The sequence below is a fragment of the Arachis hypogaea genome, chromosome 7, assembly GCF_003086295.3.
Source record: "Arachis hypogaea cultivar Tifrunner chromosome 7, arahy.Tifrunner.gnm2.J5K5, whole genome shotgun sequence".
In the NCBI taxonomy this organism is placed as follows: Eukaryota; Viridiplantae; Streptophyta; class Magnoliopsida; order Fabales; family Fabaceae; genus Arachis; species Arachis hypogaea.
In genome coordinates, this window is record NC_092042.1 from 58,876,215 (window position 1) to 58,890,491 (window position 14,277).

Sequence of the window (14,277 nt, forward strand, 5' to 3'; positions counted from 1 at the left end):
ACTTGGATTATTAATTAACTAGTAAAGCTATCACTATAAAAGATGCATATACGACAAATATCAAAATTATATTATTGTGCAAGCTAACAACGGACATGGAGACAATCTATCTATTACTAACAAGTTGGCATTGAAGAATTAAAGGTAAAACGTGCAGAGAATGACAAGGTTAATTACAATAAAATTGGTGTGGATTTTGGTGTTGGATGCACCAAATTGTGCTCCACGTCTCTAACTACACGATACCCTTTGAGTCGAATGAGTCACATCCATTACGTCCTTTTCAGAGATTAAACTTTCCTACTACTACTGCCTAGGGATTGTCTCAATTTTTTAACATTGACACTCGATTGATCATGGAGGCTGATCTTAATTCATCACTGTTGTTACAGTTTATCTAACAAGTATAGCTGTATCTATTTTTCAACGACTTAGATGGATGGATCTTATTAATTAGATACTTAGTTAAAGTCTTGTAGCATGAGAAAGAGTACATACATATACAACAGATGCATGTGGTTTGGTGTGTGTTGATTGGGTATATATATATATATAAGAAAATTGAATTTTTATTTGAAACATGAAAATGCATTTATTATAATTATTTGATTGATTTAAATGACTAAGATTAAAGCATGTTTTAAATTCAAATTATGTATTTGACTAGCCTTTAAGTAATTTATTTTACTAATCACTCCTGTGAATGACAATGGGTTCTCATGAAAGCGGATTTCGTTCTCCATTTCTATTATATGTTTCCGTCTTTGCGATGCATAATGAAAATTCTATATCTACTGAAGATCTGAGTCTCTGCGTATTTTTGTAAAAATAATAAAAAAGGAAAAATATAAAAAAATATTTAATTGTCATTACAAACATAAATCGTAAAATCTACAAAGAATCACATCAATCAATAAAAATCTGAATCAGAAATATAAATTATAAATAATCTAATTCACAGAAATTATAATAAATGCGTGCTTTAAAATCAACGTAAATAATGAAAATTTCAAAATTCACAGAACGGACTTACTCAACCGTCTGTGGAAGCGCAAACCAGCAAAAACTAGCGAAGACCGGTGACCGGCGAAAACGCAACGACCGACGAAGACATGACGACAAGAAGACGCTTCATGCTCCGATGCGAAGACGGCAAACACTGGAAGACGATGCACTCCCTGCTGTGGTGAGCGGTGATACTATGACGGTGGCCTCGAGAGTCCGTGAGAGGTGACAATGAGAAACTGAGAGAATAGAAAATAGCGGTGAGGGACTAATGGGGTGGAAGGTGACAGTGGTAGTCGGTGGTGGTGAATGGTGAGATGTTGGGCTTTGCGTTTGTGAGAGACCAAGATGAGAGGGTTTGAGTGACTGAATTTTAAATTTTGACGGCTATGATTTTCAAACAATCTCATATATAGTATATATATAATAGAGAATATTTTAGTCTTTTCACTTATACGGGGTTTAAACAGATTTTCACAGAATAGAGACCTGTACTATTTTTCCGTTTATTATACGGGAACTCGTCTCCATTCCTACAAGTACAAAATTGTCCTTATATCCATTCTCCGGAGAGTATCCACTCCACCGAAAAATTTTGTCATTCCTAATCATTCGTAACTTGTAATCCGCTATCAATTTACCATAATTTGCATTTAAAAAGTGGTTTAATCTTAGCTATTTAAATTAATCTATTTCTTATAAATATATTCTCATGTTATCAAATAAATATTATGTATATTTTAATAAAAATTTAAAAAATCTATAAATACTTTTTTTATGCTTTTGATGATCATAAATGTATTATTTGTATATAATTTATTAGGTATATTTCGTATCAAAATTTCAATCTCATTTTTATATATTGAATTCTAATATGACTATATTATAATGATTACTGTAATTATATATATAAATGTTGTTAAAATTTAAATCATATTTTTTTATATTTTAATAATACTTTTTTTAAGTAATACTCTTAAAAAAATATTATTTAACAATAAAAAAATTTTATTTTAATTTTACAATACTTTTTAAAATATTATAATTACCGTAATATAATTATACTAAAATGACTCTCTATACAATCATTTGTGATTATAATCTTACCGAGACATTATTGATTTAATAAATAATATATTTTTGTATAATTGATTGTTTTTGTTTAGGGCCCAAAAAAATTGAGGGTCATCACCAGTTTGAGAAAATGATTGGTCAAATTATATTAATATATTTTAGAATATAACTATATTTTTTAAAGATAAATAGAATTGTCTTAAGGGATATATAATATTCATCACCAAAGACAAAGATAAACAATATATTACCGATGAGACTTTTATTAATAGCACATTATAGAGATATAATTATTTAGGTTATTTTTTTTATCAACTTAAATTTTTGAGATAAATAATATCATAATATAGTATCAATAATTTCACATAAAAATTAATCTATAATTTAATCTATTTTCTAGTAATAAATTTTACTTATAAATATAAAAAAAATAAAAGTTAACCTAGCTATAATTTAATGAAACATACTTTAAAGTTAATATTGTTTTACTGGATTTTTTCAATTAAAAACAAATAAAAAAGTTACCTAGACTAAGTTTATATCCAAGATCTTACTAGGAGAACTGGAGAAGTAGATATATATAATTTCTTTTGTAAATTCTTTGAGATAATGAGAGGAAAAAGTTCAGAAAGCCAAATAGAATAAGAAATGAAATTGCAGAAATAATAAGCAAATAAATAAATAAATAAAAGAATATAAAACGATACTTGTAGAGAGATAACTTACCGTAATTAAAATTGCAATAATATATATAATAGATATGGAAATGAGAATTCCCGAAACACACATGAACTCATGACTTATTGTTTTCTATCCGTCATTAACGCTGAGAAATTTAACTGTGAACGGGTAAGTAAATAAAATTCAAGGAATTTTTTTATAAAAAAAACTTTCATTTAAAAAAATAGTCAAACGGTACTTACAAATACTCAAATAAAATTATATTTAAATCTAAGGAAAAAAAAAAGATTTGACCTTTATTTAAAGGTCTATCTTTTATAAACAGATGAGTGAGCTAATTACTTGACCAACTCAAATTAATTTTAAAAAAATTAATTATTTACTATATTAAATTATAAACCGAGAGAAGATACAATATTTATACTATTTGATTATAAAAAATCTTAAATAGCAGAAACAAAAATAAATCTGAATCTCTTTAGTTTCAATGTCTAATAAAAAATACTGCAATATGGAAAGATACCGTTTCTCCTTTTTAGAGTTGGTTTAAAAGCCTTCCAAATAAACAAATATTTATATATATAAGAAATTCCCTTTATGGTATTTTAATTTCTTCCCAAATCTGTAATTTCAAAATTAAAACACCTATAAAAGAATCAATACATCACAAAAAAGAGAATCACAAAAGAATTGTTTGAGATTGAGATTTCAAAAATATAACAAATAAAAAAAAATAAAAACAAAAACAAAAATAGAAAACCAAGAACAGAAAAATAAAAATAGAAATATAGAAATAGTAACTAGAGAATAGAAAAAGGGAAAAAAGGAGAAGGGAGGCCACAATTGCCTTAATGGATGAGCGGTGGCACCAGTGGCAGAGTTTAGTTCAGACAAGGGAGAGTCATGGCTTCTCCAAACTTTTTATAAAAAACTTAGTAGTATTTTTTTAAAAGATAAAAAATAGTTCAATTGACTTAAATATTTTACTATGACTTAAAGTATCTAATAAGTTCAATAAACAACACTCTTTCTATCTTTAAGTTCAAATATAAAAGGTTAGATATTTTTTATTTATTTAATTTAATATTATTTTATATTTTACTATTTATTTTATTTAATTTTTTTATGATAAAAAATAATAGAATATTCAATAAGTATTAATATTATTGTATTTGTATAAATTAATAAAAAAAATTCAATAAATATTATAAATTTTAATATTTATCCTTCTAACTTCTTCTTTACATATTTTACAGGATATATATTTAAATTTTTATATAAAATAATAATGAAAAATCAAAGAATTGATACATTTTTTAAGAGGAAGGCTAATATTTAAGAAGGAAACATATAAATTTTACAATATCAATACTTGTAGATAGTTCTACTTTAATGAATCACGAAAAAAGTGAGATATAACCTTCAAAAGTTCAAAAAGTTACATCTTATGACTTTAACCTTAACTTTTTGGAACGAGATCTTGAAAAAAAAGGCTTTAAATTTGGCAATATCACCCAAACCAGAGAGATGAGATTAGACGAGCTTATCTTAAATGGGATTCATATCAAAAACATTTTGACAATTATTTTCTATTTGCCCCCCAAAATTTTGTTTCAAGTTCCGTCACTAAGTGGCACCAACCCTCCACCGAACACATAGGGAGGAGGGTTTTGCAGAGAGAGAGGAGGGGGGGGTTATTAGGAAATTTGTTAAAGGTTATTTGTTAAAAATGGTAAAAAATTTTCTTTATCAATCTATGTCTTTTGCAATGATTCTTTACTGCTTCGCACTCTTGATCGTTTTGAGTTTCTTTAGTTTTGATTGCTTTAGAGATATAATTATTTTTGTATTATTTTATTAGTTTAAATTTTTAAGAAAAGTAGTGATATTATAATATAGTATTAGATTTTTTATGATTAAAAGATTTAGATCAAATTCAATTTATGTATATTATTCTTTCAAAAAGAGAAAAAAAGGTACGTATAGGGGTGGCAAACGGACCTAAACCCGTCGGGCCGGCCCGCGTAACCCGCCAAAAAAGGCGGGCTGGGCTGGAAAATCGGGACCGCCGAAAAGCAAAAGCCCGCCTAACTCGCACCGCTTAAACCGCTGGTTTTGGCGGGCTTTGGCGGGGCGGGGCGGGCTTCCCCGCCGGGCTAAGGTTTTTATTAGTGAGGGGGTATTTTTGCAATTTTTTTGCCAAAACTTAACTTCCCCCAACCTAACTTACAAGAGTATGAAGATAAAAATTGAGTGTTTTGAATTATGTTTATGTTATTTTAGAGACAATATTTATAATTATGTTTTGGATTATATTTATTTTGCTTTGGAGAGAATATTTATACTTATATTTTGAATGAAAATTTGGTTTATAATTATATTTATTAGATATTTATAATTACAAAGACTTTAATGTTTGTGAATATAAAAAATATAATTTTTATGCCATTAGAAATTATAAATTTATTAATATGATTGTAAAATTATATAATTACTTAGTAGTTAATAGTAAAAAAAAAAAAAAAGAGGAGCTTTGGCGGGCTTAGCCCGCCAGCCCGCCAGCCCGCAGTTAGGCAGGGCGGGCTAGGATTCTAGGACCGCCTCACTAGGCGGGGCGGAGCGGGCCAGCCCGCCAAAGGACGGGCTTCTGGCGGGGCGGGGCGGGACGGGACGGACTTCCCCGCTTGCCACCCCTAAGTACGTATAAGATAAATAAAACGAGAAAAAAAATGCAAGAATTTTACGTAACTTTAAAAGAGACTTTTGGGTGAGAGTGTGTATTCGAGATATAACAATAATATAATTTAAGATGCAATGAATTATTTCTGATATATATTAAATTTCATATTCAATGATACGAGCATACAAAAAAAATCCAAGAACTGGCGACGTGAATAATTTGATGCCATGCAAAACATGACAAAAGAGAGTGGCATAGCGTCTTCTTTGCGTGCATGGTAAGTGTTCCTCAAATTAAAGGAGCGTTTATTAACACGTGTTACGCAATCTAACTCAAAGGTCTCCTCTAATTGAGGATACTTTAGTGCCATATCAGTTGTAATTAAAACAGTTAGCGCATAATTACCCAATTGTCCTGATTTTTGTCATGAAAATCGAAACCTTTTATATTAGGACTAATATTTGTTGATTTGAATTTCTTGACTTTTTGGACTCATAATTAGAAAAGCTTAAGAAATTAGTAATCTAATTCAACTTTTAAGAAGCTAATTAAAAATTAAAAGAAAGTAATATATTTATACACCAAAATCAACTATCAAAATTAATTGTTAATATAAAATACATATTCGGATTGGAATATAAAAAGTATATTAAAAATAAATTAAGGTTAAATTATACAGTTGGTCTCTATATTGTCAGTGAAATTTCAAATTAGTCTCTACACTTTAAAAGTTTATAATTGGGTCTTTAAAGAAAATTAAAATTTGTAATTTAGCCACCGCCGTTCAAAAAGTGTTTGATTTAACAGTATATTCTCTGTAACACCTTAACTATCAAAAGTCACGCTTCCGGCTGCGCCACTCTGATAACTCAGATATTATGACGACTCTCATACTCTTTAATACTCAAATATGAGCCTGTTTAAGACTTTAACTGAATCTTTAATAAACATACATTCATACTTACAATATAAATTGCAATACTCACTATATGGTTGCAGAATTACTATAACAGGATACGCGAGATAAGAATCGTTATAGTGATTAATAACCGCCTTATGTATCTTTTCAAAAACAAAGGTCTACTATAAAAAGTATTTGAAATCTTTTCTGAAAGAGGAAACTATTCATTTCTTATAAATTCAAAAGCCTTTCAAAAAGTTCATTTATGCTGAACCAGGTAAGTTTTTCATACTCTTCCAAACCAGGAACATCAACCAGACATGGCCTTCGACCCACCTCATGATCAACCACGGCTCTAGGAGCAAACAACCTAAACAACAAACAATCACCACATTCCAACAGAGTCTCAGTCGCAAACACAAATAGGAAAGTTCAGGCACAAACAAATAGTTAATGCAAGTACAACAATTAGTAGATAATCACAAGTAATCACAAAGGCAAACCAAATACAATATGCACACCTAAATGATGTCACATAGATGCATATGATGAATGCCTGTCCTAGTGGCTGATGATATCATCTGTCGGTTATAAAGTCAACCCGACAAGTCTTGGTAGCTAAACATTGGACTGTCCCTCTGTCGTGCATCCCCAACTCAAGTTATTCACAATCATAATCATAATTCACATCCAACACCCTTACTAGTGTTTATTCACGGGGGCGAGCTCATCCGAAACTTTCACAGTGTCCGGCCACACTTACGACATAGAGTCAGCAGAGTATCGAGTCTCAACCTGGAGCACGTGGTGGCTAGCCACTGCTTTCACCCAGGAAAACTCGTATCTCAGATAATTGGAAGTGCAACAATCACTTTATCAGCTCAAAATCATTCATAATCATACTCAGCCATCCGACTTATAACCTATTCCACAATCATCTATACTTCATTATCATATACAGCTATTCCGGCTCATAACATATTTCACAATCAGCCATAATTCTTTATCATATATAGCCATTCTGGCTCATAACATATTTCACAATCATCCATAACTCATTATCATATACAGCCATTCCGACTCATAACATAAAAGCACTTCCACCATCCCACATCATCAAACTCATAAAATCATCATTCAAGTCATAAATCACTTTTTCTCAATTCAATTTACTTTGAAATCGAAAATAAATTCTTTCCAGCCTTGGCTTTAAAATCCCCATTTCACAAATCTTTGTAGGCTCATAGCCACTTTTCCTCAAATGTAACTTTCTCTTTTCTAAAACAAAGTCACCCTCAGTATCATATTTCCAAAATTTCAAAACCAGGCCAAATTAAAATCTCCTTTGAAGGATTCAAAATCATTCATCTTAATATAGGATTCGATAATAAAATTTCTCACCCGAGCCTCAAGACTTTAGGGAAGGACAACCCATCTCAATTTCTTAAAAATTCATTGAAATTCTTAAAATCATAGATCCTTGGTTTAAGCAAATAAAAACAGAGTTTATTATAAAACTGGATCATATAAAGTCACAAGTCCAACCCAATCCAAAGTCATTTCACTTGAAACGGAACCAATTCATTTAAATTAAAAATACTTTCAGGTTCCTCCTTAAAAACTAATTCTCTGATTTCTTCCAAAATATCACAAACACAATCATTCAGTCAAAGTCTAATTCCCTTTAAAATCACTAAAAGCTTCTCTCAACGAAACCTTTAATTCTAACCAAAATAAAAGTTCTTTTTATATTAAAACTAATATTAGAACAAAATACTTCCCTTCAGTGATTCAAATGGTAAAATAATTCATTTCTAAATAAATCGAACTTAAGACATATAGTTTACTTAAAAAAATTAAGCTTGAAAACATAAATATTATTTTACTAAATCAAATAATACAATTTCTTAAATCCAAACCTTTCTAAATAACTTTTCAAACAAATTCTAGGATTTTTACAGAAATTTCGACAGTACCTCCCCTAAAACTTGGACTTTGCCATCCGGTTTGGGTCCCAACTAAACCATTCCACAATTCTTTTTAATGGTTCAAAATCCAAAATCAGTTCAAAAGCAAGCTAAATCCAACAGTCATCTCATTTTCATATCACAAGAAAACCGTTTCAAAATGAAATCATTATCAACCGATTAAACTCATTTCCAAAACTTCAAGGAAACAGTTCAGCAACAATTCATATATCAAAACCAAACAATAATCTAATCAAAATATATAATCATATTCATCTAAGGTAACCAAACAATACATAAGACTGGTACAATCACTAAAAGCATATAATTCTCACACCAGTATGCATTTATAACAATTCCAGATATAAAATAGCTTTTTAGAAAAGCCCCTACCTTGACTCATCGAAACCACAACCCAAACTCGCTAACTGAATCCTTTCGTCTCGACCCGAATCGACTGCAACCAAAACCTCAGCTCTACTTGCTTCTTCAACAACCATAACGACTCTAATCACAACATATAATAATCAGGACTCGACCCCACGTTAGCAAAACTCAGATTCACTAACCAACACAACAGAATACTAACGGGAGGTTATTCGAAACATAATTACTTACTGAAATTACAAGACGACACAGCTGCGATTCCGAATCGACCTGGCAATAGCTCCTACAATAACCCTAAGTGACTGTCGCGAGCAAAAACCCCGGTGATGGCGGCTGTAACAACCATATGACGTTAAAACCTTTCCAGAATTTCAAAAGAACAGAAACGAAACTTAAACTCTTATCGGCAGTGGAACTCCGCGGCAGCAGAGGCATTCCTGGTGGCAGAGGCTCGGCCCGAAGCTTCGGCGATGGTTCTGAAAGTCACAGAACCCCTCCCGGCAGTCAGAAACACCGAGACGCAGCTTCCTTCTCCGACAGCGACACCTGCGGCGGCCTTAACCCTTTTCTGACGGCAGTTTGGCTTACCTTCATCAATAGCAGCGAGCTCAGATGGTGGCAGTGGCGAGCCCTAGCGTCGGCGACCACCACGGTGACAGCAGCGATGGCAGCAACGCTGCTTTTCCTCTCTGGCTGTCGCATTCTCTCTGCGAGCTCCCTCTCACTCTTCGGGTTCTTCTCAAGCGACAGCGGCAGCCTCCATTAATGGCACCAGGACATGACGGCAACGCCGGGTTGTGACGGAACGGCGATGGCGAAGGCACGGACAGAAGCGGCGGCACGACGCTCCTCGCGAGGCCTTCCTCCCTTCTCGCGCGCATGCCCTCCCGTCGGTCTCTTCCTCTCTTGCCTCAGTTCCTATCCGTGACGGGGGCGACCCTGCGAACAACAACGACGGCCTCAACTGGGCAAGGCGCGGTGACAGAATGGCTCCCCGCGTGCAGCAGCTTGGCGTCTCCTTACTTCAGAGGCATCGGCGGTGGTGGCGAGACCCAGTGGCGCCGGCGGACAGCCCCCTTCCTCCCCTTCCCTCTTCCGTTTCTTTCTTTCATGGTGAAGGAAAAAACGGCGTGTTTGCTTGCTGTTGGGTCTTGGGGGGAAACAGGTAACTGGGTTAGGGTTTCAGGGTTAGAGTCGTATGTGTTGAGTTTTAGGATTAGGGTAAAATTAGGTACAAGAGTAATTTTGTAATTTCAAATAAAAATAGGGATAATATAGTAATTAGAAATAAATTTTAATCCAACAATAATAATGTATAAAAATACTATTTGTTCATCAATTTCACAAGTTGTTTTCAATAAAATGTTCAAATCCAATAATTAGAAATAATATAATTAAATTCTTTATTTTTTCAAAATAGCAATATTAATATTTTAAAATATTAATCATTTAGTCCAAATCATATAAAATGCTGATTATTTCATAACTATCAACTTTATAATTTAAATATAGAAAATAATTCAATAATTGTAAAATTGGATAATCATCTTAATCTATTTCAAATTCAATTAATCAAAACTTGCTTTGATTACCTTTAATATTGAATTTGAAATTAGCCCATGATAGCCCTTTTTCAAAAGTTCTGGGTCTTACATTCTCAGCATATTCTCTATTTTAAACATGTGAGCGGCACATGTTTGACAATAGGGACCAATTTATAATTTTAGTGAATGTATGATGACCAACCGTGTAATTTAACTATTTAAAAATGACCAAAAAGTCGCTAGGCTATTTGAACCCATCCCGCCCTCCCGCAGCTCTCTCACTCTCACTTTCTCACTTTCTAAAATCGCACCCCAACCCTAGGACTCTTTGTCTCTTACCTTGGCTCACCATCCATCGTGAGCACAAATACGGCGGATACGGCGTGACGACGGTAAATCGAGGTGAAAGACAGTGAGCGTTGGGATTGGGGTGTCGTTTTGAAAAGTGAAAAAGTGAAAGTGAGAGAGATGGGGAAGGCGGGGTAGGTTCAGATAGTCTAGGGAGTTTTTGGTCATTTTCAAATTGTTAAATTACACGGTTAGTCTTCATACTTTTACTAAAATTACAAATTGATCCTTATTGTTAAATATGTGCAGATCACATGTTTAAAATAGAGATTATTTTGAGAATATTCTGTTAAATCAAACACTTTTTGAACGAGAGGGACTAAATTGTAAATTTTAATTCTCTTTAGGAACTTAATTATAAACTTTTAAAGTATAGAGACCAATTTATAATTTCACTGAAAGTGTAGAAACTAACGGTGTAATTTAATCATAAATTAAACAACACATATATTTAATTTATACATAAATATATAATAACTGATTTTGATAACTAATTTTAATATATAATTTGATATTTTATACTTTACTAATTTACGGATCTAGAGATTTAGATTGGGATATTTTGAAATGGTGGATACTATTATAAAAATTTTACAATTATTTTTATGTAAAGATGTATCTTTTTTATCATTAGATGATGGATTGTAGGATTTGATTTGATATGTTATAAAAGTGTTATCTTTTTTCTAAAATGTGGCCAAATAAATAAAGCACATTTTTAATATAAGACTCTTTATGAAAAAATATTTTTAACATCTTCATTTGAGTAGGTGCCTTTTAACATGTGTATTCATTATTGGATGACTATAACTAAAATTTGGGAGTTTATTACTTAAACAAAAAACTAGCTCCACCTTTAGCCGTGCCAACTAATTTGTCTTTCAAACTTTTTAAGAATAAGAGAGCTATTTCTATGAAAACATCATTATTTTAAAAAATAACGACTTAAAAATAATGCGTAAATAACTTCCATAATAGTTCGAGCTAGCATCCATCATCTCATTGCTAGCATTTGGTCTTTGATATAAGAAAATTTTTGTAGTTCTTAAGAAACCATCTTGACATTCTAAATATTTTATCCTGGTGTATGTTATAAGCAGAGAGAATTAGCTTTGGTAGATTAGGGGGTAGAAGGATAATTAACTTTCTCTTTCTCAATCTCAATACTGATTATTAGAACAGGATTTTATATGAAATATATATTAACTTGTAAATATCAGGTACGTAGACCACATTATTATAAGACTAATTAGGTATTCAAAATAATATAGTTATAGCATATATAATTAATAAATTAATTGGAGGATATACTAACCAATAATAAGGGATGAAATATTTTACTTTGTCCTTTTCCCTACTAACTACTTTAACATGATCAATTGAGTCAAATAAATCTTCGATCACCATATTGAAAAAATACGTTTTTAAATAGAAATTCAAGAACAGCAAGCAAGAACAACGCGTATAAATAGCAAACTCCCACCCCCACATTTAATTCGGCAGTAGCAAAGGTTTCAACAACAATAATAATAATAATAATAATAATAATAATAATAATAATCGGTTTTATTATTAGATTTCTGAAGGTACTGGCTACGTGCATAGAGAGAAAATGGGAAGGTCCCCATGCTGCGATGAAAACGGCCTAAAGAAAGGACCATGGACTCCTGAAGAAGATCAAAAGCTAGTCGATCATATTCAGAAACATGGCCATGGAAGTTGGAGAGCTCTTCCTAAGTTAGCAGGTTCTTTACTAATCATCTCTAATTTCTCATAATCTTATTTATCATAGATATCTCTTCCTAATTAATCATCAATTCATTTATTTGATTTAATTTGCAGGGCTTAATAGATGTGGAAAAAGCTGTAGACTAAGGTGGACTAACTATTTGAAGCCTGACATTAAGAGGGGGAAATTCTCCCAAGAAGAGGAGCAAACTATTCTGCATCTGCATTCCATTCTTGGAAATAAGTACTACTTTCATTTAATATCATTTTCCTTCTTCTAAATTATTTATATTTATGAACCGCACTACTCGTTGAACGGTTATTTTAAATGCTTTTGGATTTTTGGGGGACATGCATGGTGAAATGAAACGAGAAAGAACGCAGAGTATTAATTTTGCTTGCTTAGCTTGAAGTATTTTATTCTGGGTATATTATATTAATTAACCTCTCCAAAATTAGTTGGTATTAAGTAAAGTAATTCCCTGAATTTTGTTTGCATATATTTTTCTTCGATTATTATTATTATTATTATTATTATTATTATTATTATTATTATTATTGCTGATTTCTATATATATGCATATGTTTGTTGTTGATAGATGGTCAGCAATTGCAACTCATCTTCCAGGAAGGACAGACAATGAGATAAAAAATTTCTGGAACACTCATTTAAAGAAGAGGCTAATTCAGATGGGTTTCGATCCAATGACACATCAGCCAAGAACTGATCTTTTTTCAACATTGCCATATCTACTAGCTTTGGCCAGCATCACCGATTTTATGGATCATCATCAATCGTTTGATGAACATTCTCTAAGGCTCCAATTAGAGGCAGTTCAATTAGCAAAGATTCAACAACTTAATTACTTACTTCAATCCACTACTATTTCTACTACTACTACTACTACTACTACTACTAATAATAATTCCTTATTAAGCAACATTATTAGTAGTAGTATTAATACCAATAATAACTCCTATGACCAAAATAATAATTCCATCACAGACATGGAAGCTTTCAATTTATTAAATTCAATCACGAATAATAATGTCAAAGAAAATAACCCAGTTACCACATTTTCTCATGATGAGATTATTGTTGATTCTTCTTCCCAACCACTCCACCAATCAAGCAACATGCTATTACATCATTTATTAGACCCACAGCCACAAGTCTCTTTGACAAGTTCCCAATCAAGTTTGAATAGTACTAAGCTGGATCAAGGTATTACTACTAATAATAATAATAATAATAATAATGATTTGGAAGTTATGGGTAGTGAAGGCGATTATCACATGATTTCTCCATGGAACATCATAACATCTTTATCATCATCTTCGTCATCGTCATCATCTCCTGCATCTTCATCTGTTCCACTAAATGCAAGCAGCAGCAATACTTCTAGCTATGGTGGAACCTCCTCTTACTGGCCTGAACTTTTTTATGGGAATCCCATTATGCATGATGAGTTATACTAATATTTAATTTAATTTGAAAGAGGTTATTATTGTGTATGCTGTCTTATGCTCTCATCAGAACATTGTTTTCTTCTTTCCAAATATACTTGGGGACAAAGCACATAGAATTTGTTGAGATTTCGTCATAATTACTTTCAGTTATCGGTTACATCAATGTTGTTCCTTATTTGCTCAATTAAAATCTGAATATTTATTTTCTTGTTATTTTATTGTCTGTCTAATATGTACTTAGTTTGCATAAAGTTCTTACCTCGGATGAAATGGTATTATGGCAACAAGGATAAAGGAACCCAGGTTATGAGGATCACGGTTCATAACCCCATTAAAATTACACACATATTTGTTTAATTTGACTTCATATCATAAAAAATTATAGGTAGCTTATCAAGTGCACAGCATAGAGCCTCGATATCGCACTGAAGTTAAGGATATATTTTGAGGATAAAGATTACGATCCATAAATGGATGAGGTTGAATAATAAT

General features: G+C 31.8%; 1 protein-coding gene across 1 annotated transcript; it reads left to right on the forward strand.

The window, feature by feature from the left end:
* Positions 1-12,100: 12,100 nt before the first annotated feature.
* Positions 12,101-13,948, forward strand: LOC112703181 (uncharacterized). Its single transcript, XM_025754517.3, has 3 exons — positions 12,101-12,332; positions 12,430-12,559; positions 12,915-13,948. Exons 1-3 carry the CDS (start codon positions 12,200-12,202, stop codon positions 13,792-13,794), a joined length of 1,143 nt encoding a protein of 380 aa, XP_025610302.1. The 5' UTR covers positions 12,101-12,199; the 3' UTR covers positions 13,795-13,948.
* The last annotated feature ends 329 nt before the right edge of the window (positions 13,949-14,277 follow it).

What these genes read in the sequence shown, in the direction of transcription:
- LOC112703181 (XM_025754517.3), top strand. Translation starts at nt 12,200, where the DNA reads ATGGGAAGGTCCCCATGCTGCGATGAAAACGGCCTAAAGAAAGGACCA. An exon ending in AGCTCTTCCTAAGTTAGCAG is followed by an intron (nt 12,333 to 12,429) that starts GTTCTTTACTAA and finishes TTTAATTTGCAG; the next exon opens with GGCTTAATAGATGTGGAAAA. An exon ending in CATTCCATTCTTGGAAATAA is followed by an intron (nt 12,560 to 12,914) that starts GTACTACTTTCA and finishes TGTTGTTGATAG; the next exon opens with ATGGTCAGCAATTGCAACTC.